Source organism: Scomber scombrus, chromosome 23, assembly GCF_963691925.1.
Source record: "Scomber scombrus chromosome 23, fScoSco1.1, whole genome shotgun sequence".
In the NCBI taxonomy this organism is placed as follows: domain Eukaryota; kingdom Metazoa; phylum Chordata; class Actinopteri; order Scombriformes; family Scombridae; genus Scomber; species Scomber scombrus.
The window spans coordinates 12,821,934-12,847,467 of NC_084992.1; the positions used below are offsets into that span (position 1 = coordinate 12,821,934).

The following is a 25,534-nucleotide window of genomic DNA, read 5'->3' on the forward strand; positions in this document are numbered from 1 at the left end:
TAACGCTCTGATGTTCATCGGCTCCCCGGCGTTCTCCTCATGTCTGTCTCTGTCCCTTTCAGGTGTTGACATACACTCCTCTTCACTCTAATGGTTTCATTTCTATTCCAAGATGTAAACTGTGGTTTAACTTATCAAAGAGACACACACACACACAGTCACAGTCGTGACTGTTAAATTGAGCTCAGGGACAACTCATGCCTCTCAAAAACAACCTCCTCTCTGGAATGACGCACAATGTTTAATTTTGGGGGGCAGCAGGGGGGATCCTACATAAACTGAATCATTTTCTCCGACGCAACTTTTGTCGTCATGAATCAGATGTTTTTAATGCCCCATCGACCGAATCAGAGAGGGCAAACACATGCTTTCAATTACTCATCTGAGCAAATCAAATCAAAAATATCTGCCCAATATTTCAAATTTGTAACTATTAATTGTACTGATTTCCAATACATATTATACACAACAACAAATATCTGAACACCAATATGCGATTGTTGGACATCCAATTCCAAAACCATTAATCTGGGAATGCTTTCCACAGTATTTTGGTACTCAGCTGCAGGGATCTGCTCCCATTCAGCCAAAAAACCATTAGTGAAAACTGGCGCTCATGTTGGCAGTTATCCCACAAGTGTACAGCACTGTACAGGACTGTGGAAGTCAATTTCTTCCAAAGTCAATTTTCTTAACCTAACTGCTGCCACAAAGCTATTAAGAATTAGTAAATACGACTTGATAAAATATATTGACACATTTGGCATCCTGCTACACAACACAAGACTGAACAACAATCCACATTAGCTTTCCTGCCTCTTATATAACTTCTAAACATGAACACATAACCTGTTCTGCTCCTTAGCTTTTCGAACAAGCTGCCAAACACACAAATCACCTGGGGGAAAAGTGCATCGCTAAAAGTCAGTTAGCAAGCAAGGTAGCTAACTAGCTGCTCAGCTACAGCACACTTGAAAATGTCCCTTTGGTCCCGTTAGATGCTGGTTTGGTTGTTGCTCTTCAAAATTCCTGTTAACAACACGCCGTCTGTCCATGACTTGACGCTACAGCAGTTTAATTACCTTGTCTCTGTTTTACATGGTAATACCAGTAGCCTGCTAGCTAATGTCAATCAAACAAGCCTCTGACATGTCACTCCAGCAGGCTGAGTCAAAAAGACATTTTGTTCATTTTAACAAAAGTTAACTACTTTTTAAAATGTAATGTTGCATCTTAAAAAGTAGTAAGTATATTTATTTGTCACAATGGCTAACAAACTACCAGCTTTTCAACTGGATAGCCTTTTTTTAAAGTGTAACCATGTTTTCTTTTTTTTTTTAAATCACATTTTGGTCTTAGTTTTCTATTATACTAATTGTTTTATCGTTTCATTTTGTGAAGTTTTCCTTTCTAATCAATTTAGTCTTCCACGTATTCACCAACAGAGGTCATACTATAAAACAATGGCATGTGTGGACATGAGCACATGCTTGTAGCAAGGCCTGCTATAGTAAGTCAGGGAAATGAGAGCTCGATACTCCAAATGGATTTTCTTTTAGCCAACAAAACACTTCCTCAAACACTCTGAATCGAACACAAATGTGAAAAAATAAAAGCCAGCGTAGAACCATTAAGAAACAGCTGCAGCACAAGAAGTAAGTCACGGGTCATTAGCTGCCATATAAATGTTAATATCATACGCCTTTCAGATATGAAGCAGTTAAACAAGGATTGGAAGTCCTAAAATCTTTCATGACGACATTTGCACATGTAGATGTTCAACCTTCTGGCAACTATAAAACACATCTGATGGCTCTTTTTTTTTTTGTTGTTTCATAAAAATTTAATTGAGCATCTTTCTGAATGTGCCTGCATGAAGGGGGCAGATGTACGACCACAGGGGAAAAAACACATCCAGTGACTCAGCTCAGCCTACTAATCCTAATGTTGACACTGATGTTCTCCGTGCTGAGATGCCAGTTGGAAGTGGGAGTGTCACACACAAGAAGAATCAGCACTAAAATACACAGGATGGCTATGATTTAAACCCATCAAACACAGCGACTTTCACAGGGATAAACTGAATCAAAGGAAAATATATTAATTATGCTTGACAAACAACTCTGAATAGAGGGATCATGAAACTATAATTCATTAAAAAAAATAATCCTACAGACGTGGTTTTACGGTGCTGTAAAGGTTTCAACAGTCTACTGAATAGTTTTGTTTCCTTGGTGTGCCCCTCTGTGAATCACATTCATTTGTCCACACTTGATAAATTATTCATCAACCTTCCAGTGCAGAGAGTAAACAGTGTGATCAAAACTAATCACCCTCAAGTTATTACTGCTCTGCTGAACAAGCTTTCATGCAGAGAGTCCTCAACTGAAAAACAGGCCCTGAAGGAAAATGACTTGTAAGCCGAATTATCAATTTCTATGGACTGCTGGACTAAACTCTTTTTTTTTTAACAATATGCAAAATTAAGGCAGGACCACATAATCAATACTAATGACTCAAACTTGGCTAGAGGGGTCAGATACTTTTCTCAAGTCTCGAACTCCCTGGCCCCAAAGCCCTGTGAATGATTATTTAATTTATTTTGAACAGAAGAGCATCAATGTTCTTGTTTTAATCTGTATGTAGTCCACATTGCCCGACTGCAGACACCACAGAATGGACTTCTTTCCCTCCTCTGACTGTCTGTAAAGCGTGTCTTTATTTTTTAAAGTTGAACAATTCATTATTCCCTTGAGACAGTTATTGTGGTGAGAAAGAGAATCTCTTTCACAGCCTCTATTGAATGAAAGATACAAATTAATCATCTTAAATCACAGTCAGTGATTATTTGGTCGGTTTGAGAAAACACAGCTCATATAATAATTTAATGAGCTATTAGTCTATAACGTTGTGACCCAATTGTATTCTGTCAGTCCTTTTAAAAAAAAACATCAGATCCGGCATTTTTGTTTTTTTATAATGTCTGACAAGATCTTTTGTGCCTTTTTTCTCTTATTTTTTTCATTTTAACCTTGCTGTTAACCTGACTTTCTTTTCTGTTTCACTTTTGCTGTGGATGTGTATTTCGCTCACCTTTTTTTGTGGTATTTAAACCAATAAACTATGTCCAATGCTCCTTAAGCTTTGAACTCCTTAAAGTTCCTTTAGTTCTCTTCATGCCTTACAGATATATACTTTTTCAGCGTTATAATACATTTTAGTGATGCTGAGATAAACTATCTGCCAAGCACAAAAACACAAATTTAATGTATCCACACAATAAGAAAATGGCTGATTATTCTAAACTAAGCACATCTAAATGTAAGCAGCAACAAACTTACAGTAACCACATCTTGTTCCTCCCTCAAACACAAAGCCGTTTGGTACAGGTCCATATCTGCGCAGGTCTGGAAGGTTCCAGTGGCCAATGATAACAGGGGGGACATCGCGGGCAAGAGCCAGTAAGTTGTTGCACAAATGAAGAGTGGCAGGTCCAATCTCCAACTTGGTCCCTGGTAAGATTCCAACACTAAATCTGTGAACTGAGCATACAGAGAAAGGAAGGAAGGCAAATGACAGAAATTAGGGTCTTGAAACTTCAAGCTAATATCAATTGGTACCAGATTTTCCCATCATTTTTAATGTTCAATACAACTTCAGTTTAGAAGATGGATTTGCATCAAATTCTACAAGTACCCGAAGCATGTCTTTTCCAACATATTGACTTACTTACTTCAATGAAATGGACAAAAATAAGCAGGAAACAGTATATCATGCGAAAGCTGGTAGATGCAGCATGAAATAAACATAATTTTGATGCTGGAAAGAAGGTTGTTTTCACAGAAAAACCTGCACATGTGCATGTCTCACACAGGACATACACATGGTCCACAGCTGCAACTACTGGTTATTTTCATTACAGAATGACATGCTGAATAGTTTCTTCATTTGGTTTTTTAAAAAGTCAGAAAACAGTCAAAAATGCAGGTCACAATTTCCAAACCCTAACCCTATATGTTTTATCTGACCAACAGTCCAAAACCCAAAGTCCTTTAATTTACACTCAAGTAAAAATTCCTTAATTGATTAATTGATTACTCAAATAGCTGTGGATCATTTAGCATCAGCTCTAATGTGGCCACATGCATGCAAACACAGAGATATCCTTACTTGTACACATTTACAGTTCCATACAATCAGCAACAAGTGAGTTATTTTATTTGGCGCTGCAATGACAGATGGGACAAAAGCGGTCCTTTTCATCAACATGTGACATTACAGCATTAGATTGAGCATCATTATGTTAAGGAAGACATTCTTCGTGAATTGTGTTTCATTGTTGTGGAATTCATCAGTTTGGTAGTCCAAAAAACTGAGAATCCATTGATATGATAGAAAAATAAGTTATGAGTCGTACTTTATGAAAGGATAAAAAAAGAATGTGACCTCAAACAATAATTACCTCCGCGTGGATTTAATTTCATTCACCAATAAAAGTTGGAAAAGCAGCTGCACACACACACACACAATAAAATCAACATGTGGTCTCAGATCTAAAGCCAATTACAATGAATCAAAGATTTTCATAACCATCTGTGTATATGAGTCTGTGTATTATTACTAATAAGAAACAAAAGACGAAAACTGGATGAAAACTTAGAGCACTAAGTTTGTGTTTCTACCTGCTTTGTTTGCCATTTTAAGTTCTTCTAACTGACCGATTCTGTGCTCAACAAACTCGGCCAGGTGAGACTGATGGAGGCCGACGATGAGGAAATGTCAGCCAGCTTCATCACATCATCACTCAGGTTAAGAAAGATTCATGCCGTGTCACACACAGCAACAAAAGCTCTGCGCTCGGTGGCCCTCGGCCCACAGGCTGGCAGGTGACATTTCTGCTGACTTGGACACAATCCACTGCGCGGCATTAAGCATTAAGACACACACACATCATGCACGTATCCAGCCCTCTAAACACACATACAAGCACACATATATTTCACATGCACACACGACAGACTGGAACATCATCACGTCCCGTAACACTGTCATTAGTAAGCACTTTAAAATTCAGCTGGACTGCAGCCACCATCTTAGCAGCCTATTTCTCACTTACATAACTCTCTACCTTCAGATTGTATTAGAAAGTTAGATACATTAACATTTGTAGCCCTACTGCAGTGATATGTTAAGCTTGTATTTAAACATGTTCTTTTGTACGACTTAGATCACGGGAGCTGATATTTAGAATATGGATGAGGTATTCTTTGCCAGTAGGGATTTTAACTGAAAACATCTTCACGTTGCTCACTTGTTTTTTTGTTTTATTTTTAATGCAGATGATATTGAAGACCGACGGCATTTCAGAAAAATCATTCATAACATCAATGAAAACATCACATTTTCTCATTATGGAAGCTTAATGTTACATTTCATGAGTGACATACCAGGTCCCTACCTTGTGGTTGTTTTTCCAACTTTGTTCTTGTTTTAGAGTCAAATATTCATGTCTCTGTCTTCTTCCTACACACATCAGGTCAATCAGTAGTGCAGACTGTTTTCCGCATTAAAAAACCTTTTTGAACATTATCGTTGCTGCGGAGGGTAGATTGTTTGTTGGTCTGACGCTGTTTTTATTGACTTGTGAACTTTGAAACTTACTCTAGAACAGTGCAAACCTGTAACTAAAAAAATCACTTGTTTTGTGTAGGTTTTGGCAGATTACAGAGCGCTTTTCTCTGACAGCAACAACACAGAAGCCTGCCAGCATGATGGATGAACTAATCCGCTTGTTGAGAATTGCTTTAACCAGAAGTTTTCAAAGTGAGAGGCAAGCCTCCCCAGGGGGGCTCCAAACAGTTTCGGGTGAGGCTCAGTGAATGGAAGTTAAACATATTAGTTATCAAAAGGAGATTACCTTGAAAAGCCTAAAAGTGTGTGATCTGGTTAAAGAGATAGCTCAGAGATGCAGTAGTTTTGTGGAATTTATTATTTTTCCCACTTTCCAAGAGAGAGAGACAAATAATGCCTTCAGACAGACATTTTTTAGTATTTGGTTCAGTATGAAGTACATCAAACAGAAAAATCTTGGCTCAATTGTTGAGTGTATATGAAATGAAATAACATAGTCATGATCCCATAGGCATCCAGGAATTGAGCAAAACTAAGCAATTAAACTAAGGGAGGGGGCTTTTTCCAAGCTTTGTCTAAGGGGAGCCCGAAAGTCTCAGATCTCAACCCTGACTTTAACTATGGTGAGTCTTTTACATTTCTACAGCAAATAAGCACTTGAAGAACAAAACACACAAGCAGCCAAAGCAGTGAAATAGGAGTGTTTGAGTGTTCCTTTACCTTCTCCGAGGCTGTATCTCAGGCGGGCATCCCACGCCTGCAGGGTCTCCTTGCTGTCGAAGCCCAGTAGAGCAGTCTGGTTCAGGCAGAGGATGGCCAGAGTAAAAGCCACACCCTCATACCACTGTCCTGTTTCCAGGCCGCAAATCTCCTCCAAGGTGACACTGGCCCTTTCCTTGTTGCCCTGGGCTTTGTCGGACTTGTCTTTAAAAACCAGCAGCACTAGGCAGTCTGAGGGGGACATAGAGGCCATATGAGAGAAGCAAGTATGGGTCAGTACTTGTGAAAATTATATGTGTAGAGGGGCAGCTGGGGGCTTTACTGGAAGTGTAAAAGAGCTTCATTAATCATTGGAAAAAACTATGTATGTAAGTCCTGCCCGAATATCGAAAACTGAGTGCAGAATTAATATCTGTGCAGTGTGTTAAGGTGAAAACAGTCTTTCCAGTATAAGACAAGGTTTTTAAACAGTCACACATCAAACCACAGCATTTAACTATCATTAAACTGCTGCTACCATTACCTTTCTAGTAGTAGTCATAGCAGTCCTTAAACACTGCAGTAACTTATTAATTTCCAAAGTTAGACACTAATCAGATGCATTCTGACATACAGTAGCTGCTCTGGTGTCCTCTGGTCTTTTGGCACCTTCAAACAATCAAGTGTCAACTGACAAAACAAGACTGTGAGGGTTCGCATCTCTCTCCTTCACACACGCACGCACACACACACACTCCTCTTGACACACATAACTCAGGCATGAGAGCAGGCAGCTGTGATAACACCGGCATCAAAGATCTGAAGAGGAGCATCACGCAACCTCGGTCTAACCTGTGGAGCATGTTGCACCGTGCGGCACTAAAACTCTTCTGTGGTCCAGTGTAACGCAATATAGGCACTTCATCACTCTCAATCCCCGTTGGTTACACAAAAAGGACATAGGTAATTGTTTAATTCCAGGGTTTAGACAAGCACAAAACCAACGTCAGGGAAGCAGAAGCCTCCTCAGTGGCCAAATAATTAGTCCAAATTCACTGAGAGCACCAGCAGAGTGCATCTAAAAATACAGCGAGGCTCAGACTATCAGTCTTTACCTCATTAAGTTTAAGGGCTAGTGTATATTTCCTAAATCAGTGGTTGTATATCAAACCTGTGACTAAAACCCTGCATGCATGCAACCCAAGATTGTGAACGTACAAAGAAAGATTTGTTGTTGTGACATTTCTGCACAAAAACATCGATTGTACGGTTACACAAAGCATAATAACAGCGTTTGTTAAAATCTGAGCACAGATTCAAAGCAGAAAACTGTAAAACTCAAAGTTCCTACATTGTGTGTCTCACTCAAGTTAAGAGATGAACAAACATTTCAATTTCAAGTGTGAATTTTGGCCCTGCACTTTTCTTCTACAGCCAATAGCAAGGCCAACATTTACTTCATACAAAACACTTCTTTTCTGCTTCACAAAACTCTTTTCAACACATTCACAAACGACTTTCTTATGCAGAGTTTTGTCAGGTTAGAAAGGGTGATTTACAACCATGGGTTTAGAAACACTCTCTGAACATTATTTCACCGTGCTCTTAATCTTTTTTAGCCTTATTTGAGCCCTTTTGACTGGCTCCAAGTTCTGAATAAGAACACCAAACCAGGCTCTTTGCAGACAAGAGGGTCCATGCAACTGGAAAACACATGCAGAGCAGCACCTGATATTTTCAAGTTGCTATGTGACGCAGCTGACGAGCGCATTGGTTTGTTTACGCACTGCGCAAAAGCTCCACATTCATTTGGATAATGGTCGCAGTAATTAAAGCAATGTGTGTGCAATTGAGCATCGGTTTTCCAGTAAACGTCGATATTTTTTTTACCTGCTACAGGCGACGGCTTGCGAAGGACGAGCCACCTAGTTTTCCACTGTGGGAGAAAAGAAAAGTAGAGAAAAACTTTTTTTATGAGCACAGCTGAAGCTACTTCTACCATATCCGTCAGTAAATATAGTCAAACTAAAACACCTTTTTTCCATCTCTGAGTCTGGCGTATCCTTCCACGACAACAGAATCCGTCATCTTCAGTCATGGTTCCTGACAGCTGCAGAGTCGCTGCCTGAATGAGGGGTCACTTTCAAAATAGCTGTTCTCTCTGCTTGAGGGGCGCAAACTCGCCCCCAGCAAGGCAGGCACATGGAAAATGGCATGAGCAGTGTCAGTGTGTGTGTCTGAGCACAGCAGACCAAGCTGCGGCCACCTGGGCTGGTTTACACCACCTGCTGCCACTGAGAAAACTACTGGAAGGAACAATCACATAATCCATAAACTAAAAAAAAAACAATCCCATAGCCTAAAGACTCCTGATTGTTTAGAAGTTTTAACAAACACTTTCAGGGCTGGGCCACATAGACAAAATCAAATATCACGATATTTTTGACCAAATACCTCGATATCTATATTGCCATGATATTGTAGGGATGACTATAACAACAACAACAACAACAACAATAAACAACAATAATTTAAGTTTAAGTTTTATAACAAAATAAACCTACATGTATCAAGTGGAACTTAGAAACCTAATAAGCAAAAAGTCAAAGTATTTCACCATGTGTACACAGTCTAAATCTCTGAAGCCATAAGCAAACAGCATTAGCATTAGCTTAACATATTGGTGCCTTCACAAAATATGTACAGAATGAAACTTTTGATAAACAATTATCAGAAATGTGGATATAATGACTAAGTGAATAAAGGCAACTAATGCAGCAGCTAAGAGTCTAGTAAATTCAGAAAATGACCACTTTACTGTATTGCAACCTTTAAAACCAGGAAAAAACAATTATGATTTATCACGATATTACAATATCCAAAATCTAAGACGATATATAGTCTCATATTACAATATCAATATAATGCGGATATATTGCCCAGCACAACTTGCTATAAAAATAAATAGGCAGATAATTAAATGGAATATTAAAAAACAATGAAATTCTTAGGTGGTTGAAACGTGTTCCCTAATTACATCCATTTTGCATACTGTTAAAATACACTGAACAAACATATAAACGCAACACTATTGTGTTTGCTCCCATTTTTCATGAACTGAACTCAAAGATCTAAAACATTGTCTATATACACAAAAGACCTATTTCTCTCAAATGCTGTTCACAAATCTGTCTAAATCTCTGTTAGTGAGCACTTCTCCTTTGCCGAGATAATCCATCCCACCTCACAGGTGTGGCACATCAAGATGCTGATTAGACAGCATGAATATTGCACAGGTGTGCCTTAGGCTGGCCACAATAAAAGGCCACTCTGAAATAAAGCAGTTTCATGTATGAAATGTGTTGTACAAAAGTTTGGTTGTTTGATTTTAAAGACACACAAAGTTTTATCGAGTCAAGTTTTATTCAGTCACAAAAATTTTCACAGTTAAAAAAGATATCCTGTTCATTTTTACAAGCATTACGCATAAAATAATAGATAACAATATAGTACAATATCACATACATTAAGGAAGGTAATGTCTATTCACGAAATCTTAGGTTTGCGTCTGATCACTGAATTAATCCAGTCGATATAGTTCACCACTTTAGTGTAAACACCAGGTTTCCCATAGCGACCGCAGCCCTCTCCCCAGCTGATGATCCCATACAGGAAGCTGACATCATCCTTCGCACAGGCCAGAGGGCCCCCGGAGTCGCCCTGAGGAAACACAAACACATATGTAAGATGAAATCCACACATATAAACATATATGTGCGGATCAAAGCGGAGATACACAAACAGCTGAGTCACACACTTGAAACCTAATATATTACTAAAACTTGCACTCTGCCCTGAGATAAACAGTTAACTGTGACATTTCACTTAACAGGAAAGAGCTTAAATATTTTAACACAGCAGGTTGAGTGGGTAGTATGGCACTGCAAACTTTAGATCCTCACTGACTTTACTCAGGGGAATCCCTGCTGCCATTTTAAGTGCCGTTCCATTACTCTGATACCTCAAGTAAACTTTCTGATATTGACCCTTGCAGAGCCGAGGGAGGAAGTCAACAACCATGTAGGTTTTAGGAGTCTATTTAGTCGGAATGTCAAATAAGGCAGAGCAATGAAAGTGTCATAAAAGGTGCATTTTTGTATGTTCTGTCCACTGTAATGTAAAATGTGTTATAGCAGAAGGTAAAATAGTGTGACAATCCAGGATTCCAGTCTGTGGTGTTGGATTTATTAATAGCAGTCTGTCTCCAAACACTTTCTTACCTGGCATGCGTCAACACAGCCATTGAGCCCCGCACAAATCATGTCATTGGTGACATGGTTGCCAAAGACGTCTGGCTTCCTACAAGACTCATGAGGAATCAGTCTCACACCAGCCTCCTGTAGACTGGAGTACCCCTCTGCCTCTGTCAAATAAAAAGAGTCACATAATAATTCATTACTTTGCAAAAAAGAGGATCCTTGTTATCCTGAAGAGCCAGGATTATAGAAGTACTGCTGTCATGAAACACGTACACATACTTCTTTGTGTATTTTTATATAAATAAAACAAAGTCATACCTACATCTGCAACTTTTTTTGCAATTGCAGACTTCCTGTTTACAAGGCTTTTGATTGGATAGAGCTACAGATGTTTCCTAGCAACCAATTTACACATTACAGAAGTCTTCACAAGCGGTGGCATTTTTAACATTTCAATGGTGCAACCTGAGCCCGTAAATCAATGGTTTGAAACTACAGAGACCTTTGGAATGACACAATTGGTGACATATTTACTAAGAGCTTAAAAGTGCCCTGTGGAGGTTTCTTGTTCCTATTTAAACTCAGAGTTACAAAAACTTGTACAACTCATGTTCCAAAATGATACAAGATACCTTAAGTGCATTGAAAATGTAGACAAACCTTTGTCAAAGTGCTAGAGTGCAAACAAAACCAGCTCTGCTTGGAGAATTTCATTCATACCAAACAAAGCACCTGTGATCAAGTATGAATGTAGATAACTTCATGATCATATCATCATAATGATTCAGATTTCTTCATCACTTACTCTCGTGCATGTGTCCCCAGCCGCTAATGGTGCAGCAGTAGTTGTCAGGGAATGTCATGCCTTTGTCTGGGAGACAGATGGGCCTGATAAACGGAGTCTTTCTCACACACTTCCCATCTTGCTTCTTCAGTTTGATCAGAACTGCCAAACAGAAATGCGGCATTAGAAAACAAGCACACAAATAATAAAACAAGTGGTAGACTTGAAGACTCCGATACTCTGAAACCCCCCCACCCTGACATCAATGTGTGTGTGTGTGTTCATGAGGGGGAGCACACAGACACAGCTGTTCAGTGACGCACAGCTGTGCACACAGACTGGGGTCTTGAGTGAGTTTGTGTGTTTCTGAATGGGGGACAGGAGGTCTTCTAGTTAATGTGAGTCACTGGTGTGTGTGTGTGTGTGTGTGTGAGTGTGTGTGTGTGTGTGTGTGTGTGTGTGTGTGTGTGTGTGTGTGTGTGTGTGTGTGTGTGTGTGTGTGTGTGTGTGTGTGTGTGTGTGTGTGTGTGTGTGTGTGTGTGTGTGGGGGTATAATTATTACCAATGTCATGTAGCGTTGGATTGAACACTGAGAACTGTTTTGGAAAGATGTACTTCTCAACTCCGAACGTCTTGGTGTTGGAATCGGTGACATTGAATCTCTGCTGGCCGAGCACCACACGAATCTGGGACAACAGGGGGCTGCGGGGGGACACATTATGTTATCTATCATAGGTAGGTAGTGCAATGGTATACTCATAATACTCTGTCCAACACTTTGTTATCTCAACAACTACCAGCTGGATTTCCTTGAAATTCATTGAGAATGCTCCCAAGAGGATGTACCCTTGACTTCTATTTTAGCATCACCATTAACCAAAAAATGTCCAGGTTTGCACAGGAAATATTAAAAATCACAGGCTGGCTGCCATATAATGAGTCCATTAGTATGTTCCTGCTCCCCAGAAGATCTTTTCATTTGATTTGAACCCTTTTGACTTTAATGATCTCTTAGCTTTTCCATGAGATTAACTTTACACTTTCAGCCCCACTTGTAATAATAAAGGCTTTATTAATAATTAAACCCCCAGCATGTTGCTCATTATGTTCAACAATTTGTACTGTGGAGTGTAATGCTCTCTTGTTCTGCTTTAATTAGTTTAATCAAATCCCAGCTGGTACCAAAATACAGTTTACAGAAAGACTTGCAGGCTTGTAGATATAGTATAAATATACTGTACTCCTATTTAATGATTTAATGCTCATAAAAAGCATTTTTGAACCTGAACAATGTTGACATCACAAGGGAAATGTATGTTTTTCCTGCATGTAAACAGCATCTGTGCATGAGACGTTTTTAGGTTTTCCTCGAACTGGATGCTTGTCTAAATATAGTGTGTTCATAAAGCTGTGATGCTGCGGGGTCAAAGTCTTTAAATCGCACGCCTTTTGAGTTGTGACCTCTGTGTTAGCGGCGTTGGTAAGAAAAACAGCTCTGAGAAAATAATGCTGCCTCTGAACCATGAATGATTTGTCTCCGAAGGATACTGAAGGACTCAAATAAAATGCTTTGAACCTTTCATACACAGGTCAAAAAGTGTTCCCGAGGAAATTTCACTGACAGTGTTTCAGAGGCATTTGGTGACGTTTTGTGAATAAAAAAAGAACATGTTGTACATAATGGTGCTGCAGTAGCATAAATATAAATATCACCATCCACTGCAACTGAAGTGCACTCAGACATACTTGCGGAAGAAGCAGTGCGCTGCAGAGACGATCCAGCAAGAGGAAACCAGATTGCCGGCGCAGAAGTCCGACTGTCCGATGTAAAGGGCTGCCATCCAGGGGTGAGTACCTGGCAGAGCGGAAGTTCCCCCCATTATCCGGCCCCTGGGAACCGATAACCTCTTCTTGTGCTTTTTCCCACACACAGGCTTTTTGCCAGGCTTGGAGGGTTTTGGTTTTTTAACACCGGGCAGGACGTTCATTGGGATTATCCTTCGAGAAACTACACAACAACACAAATTGAAATACATGATTATTGAACAGCTACAATATTTGCTGATGCTGCGCTACAACAAACGACTAAAAAACTAGTCGAACAGCTACAATATTTTGCTACCACGCCTCCTAGAAATACCTCTTCTGATTATTTTGGATTTTGCTGCTGACTGATTCTCCCCTGCAAGAAGCAGAAGGGTGATAATGTTAGGGTAACAAAGCATCCTCCTGCTGCAAATCATATGCTGTGGAAGGCTCAGCGGATGGAACGAGCTCATGGATTCTGTGCATACCGCTGGCATCGTGACAGAAGGCCAACTGTGCCAAATCCCACTCACCACATAAACATTTGGCTTCACCTGACATGACATGTTGATTTAGGGTGAGTCATTCTCTTCTTTTTCCCTCCCATGTCTCATCAAGCCCTCGCTGTTGTTAAAATGTTAAAGCTCTGCTGCCGAACCAGTCGACTTGGCTTGATTCGACATTTTCAGAGTAGCGTGACTCAGCAAAGATTAGCTGTATTCTCCGCGCTCTTGATTTTTTCTTTTTTAATTTTTTTTTATCACAAACATTGGATTTCTAATTAAAAGTGGAAGCATTTAATTAGGTGTTTTGAATTTTTCCCAGACGAGAAGTGTCGCTGTGTCATTTAATCAAGGCTGAGAGAAACAGAGATTAGCTTTCTATTTTTTATTATGATGAGATGAATGTTCGAAGAGAGGTCTGTGATAAGGACAGCTAAATAAATGTGCCATCCTTGACAAGGTATGTGAGAAAAAATGTCAGTTTTTGGCTTTGAATGACCAAAACAACAAATAAACAACATGTATCATTAATCCAAGGCCAACAATTAATAGACAGAACAGAGTTAATAATGCAGGAATGGCAAGACTCAAGCAAAATCATGCTGCTTTCAAGATATATCTGGCCAAGTTACCAGATATATGACGTCTTAACCATCTTATTACAATCAAGATCTGCAACACCATATGATCCGCAGTTTGCCCTGACAAAAATAATTGAACATTCATAAGCCCAAAATCCACTTTACCGCTGCCAAAAAAAATAAAACAAAAATTCCTGTGCCTCATTTACTCACACACAGCCATCACACAGGAGGGGACGTCACAGTACTCCCAGGAGATGGCGCCGTCATTTAATGTGTAGCACCACGGCATCTTGTCTCCATCTGGGTTTCTGCACACACAGAAACACAGCGGACAGAGCGTGTGTAGGTGTGGCATCGTTGTTTTTAACACTCACTTCATCACTCAGTGCAACACACTAGAAACTGGCCAACAGGGGCTTTGAGGGATTTCTCAGTGATTTTAAAGCTGCAATATGCAACTTTTTCCCAAGCAATAAACTCACAACAACTTCCCATGAACCATCAGAATCTGAGGTACTCAATCAGTCTGAGCTTTTGTTTGTGCCGAAATCCAAATGTTTGCTTGAAATAGGCTTTTCTTTAAATGTTTGGGAGATTTTGGGTCACGTACAATTTTCTGTTGGCATGCCTTATGCAACAATATCTGAGGAGAGCAGTAAGCAACAGAAAAAAGGGAGTGAGTGTGCAGGAGATAAGACTTTTTTTAATCGCAGACAGGCTGCATTCACCATGTGCTTTTTGAATGCTTGTGGTGGTTTTATGGTTGCTCAATGACGCTGAATAAATGTCGTTTGAGCTGCTCATCCACATGAATGACAAGTGTCGGCATATGAACTGCACAGATAAGGGGTAGGACTCGCAGACAGCTTTGCTAGCTTAGGGTAAAAAGTTGATTATTGCAGCTTCAAAGAAGAATTTATGGGACAAGTACAGGGAAATCTGGCCTCAAAGATAAGCCAATTAGTACTGGCAAACAACAAGAGTAACTTTTGTTTGCAGAAACAAAGACATTTTTATGGATCTCATAATAGCTCTTGCAAGAACTTGTCACACAAAGCTACAGGTTTCAACATACGGTAAATGTGTACTATAATTAAAAGTAGCTTCTATTTATCATGATGCTACCAGAAATCTACAGTAGCAGCTTATTAGGGGGATGTCTCAACGTAAAAACACACACACACCTGCAATAGGCATGCTCCCCGAGGCCCCTGAGGGGAGAGGCAACCACAGTGCCCACATGGAGCTCGTCATACAGCAGGTCCGAGTTCCACGGCAGACAGCGGCCACCAGATACCGTAGTGCCCACCACCCCTCTGTAATCTGTGCCCCTTCTGTTATAACACTCTGTCTCTGGCTCTGCACGCACACACACACACACACACACACACACACACACACACACACACACACACACACACACACACACACAAACAACAGGCAGAAACCCATCTCAGTTGTGCCAATCTTGATTCCGCAGGTGATGTAAACAGTTTAAATGCTACCACACAGTTTCCAAATGCTGATGAGGAGCGGTGTGATGACAGATCTTCAAAGTGGAATCAGTCAGAACAAGTCTTAAAAAAAATAAACGACTGTGTAAATTAACAATAGCAGCTACAACCACTGTGTGCAAGTTTAGCAGTTTGCTCATGTCTTCGCCTGCTACTGTTCAATCAATTATCACACACACATGCATGAACACGCTTTCACTGCACCGACACACTATACCGGACAAATACACAGGACGGCACACATGAAGAATGACTTTCAACTGCCCGATAAAAGCATGCAAGATGTGCTCTCATGTTAAAGCTATCATCTGTTATTTTCAGTTAAATATAAGCATTATTTGATGATACTGATGAGATTTAATCACAAGGAGTCATGCACCTCTTTTGACTCTTTGACTCACCAAAGCTACAGTGCGTTCCGACGAAGCCACGTCTGCAGCTACACACTTCCTTGCCGGTGGCTATGATTAGCCGACACGTTCCGTCATTCTGACAAGGGTTGAAACGGCAGGCTGGACGCATGAAGGCACACAATGTCACATCTGAACACCATCGATCACATCTCCGCAATAACTTTCACTTCAAACAGAACATGTTCGTTTTCTGGATACATTTTCCTGTGTGTGTTTCTTTGCAGATGATTCACAGTTTTAATTTGACAAACCTCTCAATGCATACATGCTTTTATCATTATCTGAGTTTAATTGCAGCCTCATATCACTGTCATCAACCTTGTTTCCAGATGGAGCTGCAAAAATTAGCCGATTAATTGATTAGTCTAGCCTTAGTTTGCTGGTTGCAGCTTCTTGAATGTTAAGATTTGAAGTCTTTCTGTATTACACATGACAGTAAACTGAATATCTTTGGATTTTGAGCTGCAGATCAGATAACAAACATTTCAGAATGTCACCATACACTCTAAGAAATTATATATTTTCCCGCATTTTATAGGCAAAACGATTAATCAAAAAAATAGATTAGACCAATAACCGTAATAATCCTTAGCCCTATTAGAGCATTTAGATAATTGCATCAGGAGTTGGTGGAGACATAAATAGAGTGGAAAGGAGAGTAAATATTAGACTTACATTCACCTTGTGGACAGAAACACAACTCAAAATAACTGATCATGTTGCTCCATGTCTGCTCAATATGTAAATAAGTAAGCTTGGTAACACAATCGCTGTTTTAACTTTATGAGATAATAATAGGTCAGTGTTTTATTTTGTCCCAAAGGGCAAACAATTCAATTAGTGGAGGTTTAGAAAATACATCTTACTACTTAAATACTGATTTGAATCTTTCTGGAAGCACAATTCAAACTGCTACTACGCCCTAATGTACACACAGTATATCTGACCCTGAATAATCTCCAGAGATACATTGCAGCATCTGTGAAATATGCAGAGAAATAAAGCCCCCTCATCTGCACATCTGTGGTCATCTGATAAGCACATTCAGGCTCATTTAACAATGGGATTTTTTTCATATGTACACTGTAAGATAAGCTCCAACCATCATGAGAAAGAAAGAATTTCAGCTCAGGGAGCACGGATCAGGTAAATGTCCATGAACATCCCCCCTTTGAGATGAAAGTATCTTATGGACCCATGGGGTGTGTCCTAAAACACCATTCCTGAGTCACAGTGAGTCATATAATCTGTCTTTTCTTCCATGGCAGGGTTACTCTTGTAACTATGGTGCTGTGATCAAAGAAAGGGTAGGGCCTGCCTTTCATATCTTTTGCTGTGAGATGATTTTGGAGAGAGAGAGAAAAAAAGCTTGTTTTTTTTCAGGCTGGAAGGAGACCTGATACTTTTATTTTCTGAGGTGTGATAAGTCCAAAACTTTTCTGAAACAGGAAAACCTAAAGCAATCTTTGCCTCAGTTGTACTGTTCTCCATCTTTAGTCAATGTATAAGCTATAAATGATGTATAAAAATGCATGTCTGCTGGCAATGTAGCTAATTAGTAACTAGAGTTAAGAAAGTTTGGTTAGCATGTATATATCACCTTATTGAATTCCACCCTCATCACTCCAGCCAAAGCAGACTACAGAATAAAGACAAGTTGGAGCAGAACAACAGCAGCTGAAATCATGTCTTACTTGTGTAGCGAACTCTTTCACACTTGATTTCCCCTGCCACACATGTGCACTGTTCCACATTACGGAGATGAATTCGTCCCCAAGACTCTCCGATGTCATAATAGCGCAGGTGTATGGTTTCATAGCACTTTTCTGAAAAGAACGACACAAAACATAAAAGGCGATAGGTGGAAATGTGAGAGGGGATAGAGGAGTTTAATGGAGCGTAACAGAGCAAAGATGACTGGCTCAGCTGCAAAAGACGCATTCAAAGTACATCCTTTTTTTTAATGTGCGGGTTTTAGTTTTGATCGTGTTATTTTCCATAGTTTGAAGTCAAATAGCTTCAAATATCAAGTAAAAACCTATTTGAAAATTACTCATGGCTGGTATTTCCACCACGTCTCTATCATGTCTCTGAATCTAAAGTTGATGCTTCTTTAAGGGAGAAAGAAAAAAAAATACAAGAATAATTACAATAGAGTCCATGTACCCTCAATTATTTTATAATGCATGTCAACTGACATTAACCTTTTAAACCTACATGAAAAGGCTCATGTGCAGAACTTCCATTGCACGATAAACAGGGGTCGTTTTCAATCTGTTTCTGTACTGGTGTTTACTCAACTGAATTCAACTGAAGCAACTCCATAACAATTGAGCAAACTTCAATCGCTGATGAAGACCATGGGATGTGTTTGAAAGGTGCACTGTCAAGCACAATGAGATAAAGATGGCACAGAGAATCTGACAAAACCAAATGAAAGGATTTGTGTTTACTGCCATAGATTACCTCCGTCTGGCAATTAAATCAATCTTTTATGTTTCTTATTGTCAAAAACCGAATGAAAAGCAAGAATGAATTGACCGTGCCAACAAATAGTCATCTACGAAAAAAACATGAATGTTGTGTATAAATGAAATTATTGATTGGTTTTTTTCATTGGATTTGTTGGCAAATCATTAACAATATAACAGTGTGAGCCTTATAACTCACACTTGTTTTTAATACTATATCAGAATACATGGCTTAAGTTTATTTTAAACAATTATAATAATCATCAAAAAGTCTGCTTACTCTGCTCACACAGCCTCCCAGAGAAGCCCTCAGGACAGGAGCACTCAAACGAGTGTCTGTATGGGATCTGCGTACAGACGCCTCTGTTCTGACACGGATTCACCTGGCACGGGTTGACTGTGACTCTTCGTGACGTGTGGACAAAAACTGAAACACAGCAACAAAGTATAAACAAAAGCAAAACACTTCAGATAATAATCCTCCCTAGAATTAATGTGTGTTTGTTAAACTAACCATCTGATTGAGTTTTCTCCGGTGCACAGAAGCCCCCCCGCCGGTCCCGGTCAAAATTATGCGTAATAGAGCACCTGTGACAGAAAAGCAATCATAATACAGCCACTAGTACGTCAGGTGGATTACAACATGAGGACACTTTTATGATGACACATCCAGATTAGGCAATATGACTAATGCATACATAAACTAGTTAAAACACCGTGGGAAATGCTGCAAATCCATGTAAAGGACAGTTTTATGGCAACATTGGACTGCCAGTATGATATTAAGGGACCTCTCTCTCAACAATGACCAACCAACTCTGTCAATTGTTCACCAACATCAGCATACCTGTACAGCTCTCACAGAATCTGCACTTCATAACAGCAAATCCATCCCAGCACTGAGCACATCACAGAAAAACACATACTGCAGTAACTTTATGTGTAGCTGTGGAGCCGTATATAATTGGATTCATGTTGCTCCAACTTGCTGGCACCCACCCTTCCTGTCTCAGCTCCAAGGAATGATGACTGGAAAGCCCTTCAGCATGGCCTTTTTTTTTTTTTTTGTAATGCAAAAATAAAAAGAAGATTTTGTTGCTGTGTCTCAATCTGGAGCAATAAAAGTGATGGTTTTATTGTGACAGCTGTTTATACTCCCTTAGGATAAACTACATCAAGTCATAAATGTGGTGTAAACTACGGATATGGCTAGAGATTAAAAGGGAAGTTTCAACACTTTATCTCATGACACCTTAAACAAAACCATGATATTCTCTTAGTGACACACAAATCATTATAAGGCCTGCCAAGGATTTCAGCAATGGGGAATTTATTAAAGCCGACTAGCTCATTACCTCATTATGTTTACTGATGACACTGTTGCATAAATCCCACATCACTGAGAGCTGTAATTAAGCGCGACTACACATTCCAATTACATGCCACATAAGTGTCATTACTGGCTGCAACATATCATGGAAAATACCAGATCATGCTCATATGAGTTCATGCCGTAAGCCTGTGACGTGTGTGGTGTGTGAGTGTATGTCTGTCTGAATAAAACCAATTATGACGAGTCAGCACTTCTACCTGTCAAGTGTTGAGCTGCGTCTTTGTCTTAACGTGAGTGTGTGGTAACCTGTTGCGATTACACACACATTAGTGATTAGTGAACCAAAACAGTAGATCCAGACAGCTGGGCTAATAGGAACCACGCAAGGACTCACCAAGGTCTTGAGAAGAGGATGGTGATGCAGTGGTGATGAATCCTTCCACCCTGACGAAATGGGAATTTACATTCTTTGCCTGTTGTAGTAAGAACTGGAGGCAGAGCAAAAAGTTTGGTTAGTGACCTTTACTGAGGACAGGCAGGCAAAATACAAGATAATGAAATCAGAAAATTGTCCAAAATATTTGTGCAGTCTCCCTCCTTATAAACTGACTTTCATCTGATTGGAAATCTCTCAACTTCTCCTCAGGCAGTTGAATCATATTTGTTCTGAGACAAGTTAAAGACCAAACAAGCTCCAGCTCACGCATGCTTGAAGATTTTTGGTGCACCAATAACTTTCTCAGTTAATTATACATTAGATTCACTGCAAGTTCCCTCCCTCTCTTATCTTCTAAATTAAACACAGGACTTCTTGAAGGTGAAGTAAAAACCTACCTTTCCCGCTTTCCCTGTGTGGCTCTTTGGAGATGGCTGCTTCATATCCAGGCATTAATATGCGCTGAAATCAAGGAAGAGGAGTTATTTCACTGTCTTTCGTCTTTTAAGCACGCAAAATGGTTTAAAATAAATAAATAAATAAAAGTCGCACATAGGTGAGTAGGATGTTTAAAACTTACCACCTGTGCACTGAAAACACAAGGTAGAAAAAGTAGGATAATGTATGCCATGATGAAAGTTTGCATCGATTGGTCCTTGGTGTCCGGAGCAGCTTATTTCCTGAAGAGTGTCTGTGTGCCTGTCACGTTATATCTGTCAGTTTCAGAGTCCTCAGCCTGCTTTTGGTCATAGGAAACGTGGAAAAGTCTGCAAGTAGTATCCTGTTCCTCACAATTTCAAGCTGTATTGAGTAAACCCGTTGCGTCATTAGGCTTGTCTATCTCTGAGGCATCCTATATCCCGGCTGGTGTTCCCCCAACAGCCTCTCTTCTTGCAGACGCCCACGGTTTATCATTGCAAGTTATGGACAAGACAGAGGCGAGACCAAAGTTTTCCAGGGGTGGAGGCGGGGATCTGGGTTCGGCAGGGTTCCCCTTTTCCAGCAGCCTGGGGCTCAAAGTGGGACCTCACATCTTGTCTGAGTCTCTAAAGTCTTTAAAGCTGCGATGTCTACTTTTCCAGCATTATCAGATTTTACACTTGTTTCATTTTGTGATGCCTCATTGTTCTGCATTGTTCATAAATATTCCTGAATAAACAATATATCTCATTTAGACTGTCTGGGGTTAATTGCAGGTTAACGGTCAATTAACTAACAGCAGCCTTTAAATTTAGCCCCATTGTGACCTCCAGGGCTAAATGGATAATAAAGGTGTAGCATATTAAGATAGAAAAGTAAGAATTAAGCACATTTTCCCAGAGGAGGTGGTGTAACCATCAAGCAAGTTATTTTTTGAGCAACATTAAGGCCACAACAGTAACAATATGAAAGGAAAATAACTCAACTCATATAGAAAGTGATATAAACCTGGTTCCAGACCTTGCTGCCCACATCTGGTTACAATTTAGTTAGTGATTCAAAGTGACTTCAGTCTAAATATCTAGGTTATATCGTCATTATTCGCTCATAATTAATTCCACAGAGAGTAAAGGTTTATGCTATTTTTAATCATTGTTATTCATTTAACCTTAATTCTACCGGCTTGGGTCCCCACAGACCCCAGAGGAATTATTCTTTCCTTATATCTCACAGGAGCTTTGTTGTATCTTTCCAATTGTTCATGACTTGTTAATTTAATTTGTTCCTAATGACTTCATATCATTGTTTTCTGTTTTATGTTTTAAATTAGTGCTTTTTAAAAACATCAATGAGTCAGAGCCCCCCGGGGAACCCCCAGTCAAAAGCACCCAATTCTCCCTATGGAGTTTATCATAGTTTTGCTATGATGGTTGTTTCTTACAGTAGTTTGTTCACCAGGGGCCAGAAGGTGTGTCCACTTGACTATATGTATGACTTTAGCTACTGTAAAGCTGAATTTACTTCATTTTGAGTGAAAACATGTGCACAGTGTCTTACAAGCAGCTTCATCAAGCTGACAAAACAACAAAACAAAAAACTTGGAGACTTTATAAATCTGTCTCTCACAAGACCCCAATTTTATTTTATTTCATTTTAAAAAAAATTTTGGAGTACAAGACAGGACAGGAAATGAGGGGGGAAAAATCTACGACTAAGGTCCCTGGCTTGGGATATCTCGGTTCATGGTCAGCCCCCTCTTAACCTCTTAACAACGGCTGTGGGCCAAGTCCCTCAGTTTTATGGAGATGCAATACAACATTTTCTAGAGTAGGCTATCCCTTAAATGTCAGAAAAGTTCTTGCACACAGGCATAAATTCTGCATTGGATCAAACACTGAGAAGGAACCAACAGGTGGCGCACCGTCATCCTTTAATCTCATGTGATTAACATTGAAACATTAAGGTTCATAGACTTTATCAGGTTAGGAGAAATTTTACTGATGAAGGTCTAAGAACTGAAACGACAGACAATAGCTAAAATTATTTAAGTTTATTGTAATTATAATGAACCTCTGCATGGTTTTGTTTCTTCCAAATGTAGCTAACACTTGCTGCAAATTACAAAAATCTTCTACAAAAAGTTGGAAGCGCATCATTTTGCAGTTTATTGCTTCTCAATGGGACTGAAGAAATAAAGGTGTGCCTGCAAGATTCCCAACAGTCATGGTGCCACTGCAGCTATGATGGCAAATGGCATAAAAGTCGAGGGTGGAAGCAGTCTAGACATCAAGACATTCACATCTGGGTCACTGAGTAATCTCCAGTTTTTGAGATCAAGGGCTGATTTGCAGGACAGGGATTAAGTCTAGTCCAAGACGAGAGTCATTTCTCAATGGATATTTCCACAGAATCTTGTCTTTAGTCTTAGGTTAGTCTCAATCTCTGTCTGAGAAACTGGACCCAAGAGTTCAATTTTGGGGTGAGTGAAAGATCAGGGATCCCGAAGGAATTGTTGTTCCCACTGAGGAACAGTAACGGCAACATATTTGAATTTAGTGAAGCATAAATTTGAAGAGCTAACTACTGTTGGCCAAGTAAGCTGTCAGCATTCCAGCAGCGACATGCTGCGTCAAGACAAACTCCCCAGTGCCATTATCTAACCTCTAATTTTCACCAGCTGTAATAATCTCCCTCCAGATGCTGAGTTAAAAATACAAAGAGGAGACCGGACGACTAAACAGCACGTCCACAATAATAAGGAATCCCCAGGTGAGGTTTGTGTGTTTAAGAATAGGAGATTGTTCAACTAAGATAACAGTAGCGTTAATTATTGAAAGTTTTGCTTAACTTAGCAAACACATTTAGCTAGCCAAATATGCCAAGTGGGAGAATCCAGTACTGGGAGTGTCCTACAGAAGACTTTGGGTTATAAACCATGACAGATGAGTATTTAAAGTATTTTTTTAAAAGGTGGACTTTGAGGTTACTTGGCGAGGATTTCCCTCCCGCCATAAATACCAGATGTAATTGGATAAAATGTACATTGCATTGCAAATAAATAACTACATGTTTTCAAAAGGAAGAAGAGCCTCATATATTTGGAATGAAAGCCATCAAAGTTTTTTTAATCCTTCAACATTTGATCAACCAGGAAGCACAAGCAATACAGGTACCATCATGTATCATCTGTAAAACAGGAAGAAGATATCATGAAGAAATACTTAAATAGAAAGAAGAACATTGTGGTTTGCCTCCCTTATGATCCTAAAAACAAGGTCCTGCCTACATTTGGTCCAACAAAAGTTGGCACCACTTTCTCACCTTTAGCTTGACCAGAAAATCCCAATTCAAGGTCCACTTACTTGCTTTTTTCTGTGGCTTTCAGCTGCTATGTGCATTAAGTTAAGGTTTTCATGTCAAAGTGTTTATAGGTTGTAATTAATTCATTAACATTTAATAAGTCATTAAGTAGCGCTTTAGAGAAAAAGTAAAAAACCTTCAATAAGAACAATATTAATTGACTGTAAATTCATGGTTTATGATCGATCCATTAATTACAATTTATAAACTATTTATCAAGTATGCCTTATTAGAACAGGATACCTGGGCTTTTTCCATGGTGGTCCTTGGTCTTGCATGGCTCATAATAAAATTACTTTGCACTTAATTATTAAACTATATAACAAGAACATATATCACAGTCCCAAAATTACAACCAGTACTAAAAATCAACAATAGAACACCAGCATTCTTAAGAAATTTACAATATCTATCACCATAATATTGATTTTTTTTCCCTTTCTTTTTTTTGTGGAGTGGATATTGACAGTTTTGTACATGCAGCCCATCAATGGACTTATTCCCTTTTAAAAGACAGTGCCTCAGGGTTTAAAAGTGCAGCAGTGGTGGGGTTTCCCTTTCAGACAACAGTGGCCTTGTAAAGGTCTGTCTTGCAGTCCTTGCCCTCTGGTGGGTTGCGGCCATTCTGGGGCATTTGGGCGTTCCTCATCCTGCTCTGGCACTGTCGCAGCTCTGCGACGTAACCCTGGAAGCTCAGGCTGAGCTCAGTGTCCTCTCCCTGGGATGTTTCCACTGTTCCCTCCTCCAGATGTACTCCCTCCACATCCATCACCTCCTGGACTGCGGCGTCGGCTCTGTCTGCGGGTGTTTTGTTGTTGGAGCTTGTGTCTGTTTTTCCCTCTGTGTACCAGAGAAAAGAAGGACATGGAAAATTCAAGATGAGTCGTCTTTTGATCCATTGTTAATGTAAATATAGATTAGTGGAGTAGTTTGATGGTCAAGATGTGATGATTTTAATGATTATTTATGAAGGTGATTGTGAAATATGTGCACTTAAAGGGGACATATCGTGCTTTTTGTGATTTTCTCTTATTTATATACTATACTTATATTGTCGGAAGTCTTTGTTAAACATTGTCAGAGTTCCAAAACTTGAGCTGAATGTATGTAAAAATGCCACCTTGAAGTCAAAAGCCAGGGCTTGCAAAGGCACCTGTATTTCCTCAGTGAACTGATAATGATGGATTGTTTACACATTCCCTCAAACTGGGATTGTTCACTTGCCCACTCACATATTTGAGATTCAGGCTCGAACATGTAGGGATGTACATGTATTGAGAAATTTAATTATTGGGTAAAAAGGTGGGGAATGGGTAGATTA

The 25,534-nt window shown here is 39.6% G+C and overlaps 3 protein-coding genes across 3 annotated transcripts in view; all 3 read right to left on the reverse strand.

Annotated features, from left to right (window-relative positions):
• The window catches only part of LOC134005546 (protein Dok-7-like), a 34,116-nt gene extending 25,698 nt beyond the window's left edge, over window positions 1–8,418 (reverse strand). The window contains exons 1-4 of the mRNA XM_062444471.1: window positions 8,365–8,418; window positions 8,221–8,266; window positions 6,352–6,582; window positions 3,342–3,542 (exon numbers count right to left, since the gene is read on the reverse strand). Of these exons, the coding sequence (XP_062300455.1) occupies window positions 3,342–3,542; window positions 6,352–6,582; window positions 8,221–8,266; window positions 8,365–8,418 (532 nt within the window). The remainder of the gene's footprint in view (window positions 1–3,341; window positions 3,543–6,351; window positions 6,583–8,220; window positions 8,267–8,364) is intronic.
• A 1,458-nt stretch (window positions 8,419–9,876) lies between these two features.
• On the reverse strand, window positions 9,877–20,890 carry LOC134005903 (hepatocyte growth factor activator). The gene is made up of 13 exons (XM_062444932.1): window positions 20,832–20,890; window positions 20,392–20,485; window positions 19,179–19,252; window positions 18,945–19,067; window positions 17,888–18,019; window positions 16,182–16,292; window positions 15,451–15,625; window positions 14,477–14,574; window positions 13,120–13,381; window positions 11,936–12,075; window positions 11,395–11,535; window positions 10,611–10,753; window positions 9,877–10,050 (listed from the first exon to the last, which is right to left on the reverse strand). Exons 1-13 carry the CDS (start codon window positions 20,884–20,886, stop codon window positions 9,877–9,879), a joined length of 1,722 nt encoding a protein of 573 aa, XP_062300916.1. The 5' UTR covers window positions 20,887–20,890.
• A 3,875-nt stretch (window positions 20,891–24,765) lies between these two features.
• Window positions 24,766–25,534, reverse strand: part of rgs12a (regulator of G protein signaling 12a) — a 37,547-nt gene continuing 36,778 nt past the window's right edge. Inside the window, exon 19 of the mRNA XM_062444655.1 lies at window positions 24,766–25,053. Within this exon, the coding sequence (XP_062300639.1) occupies window positions 24,773–25,053 (281 nt within the window). The 3' untranslated portion in view covers window positions 24,766–24,772. The remainder of the gene's footprint in view (window positions 25,054–25,534) is intronic.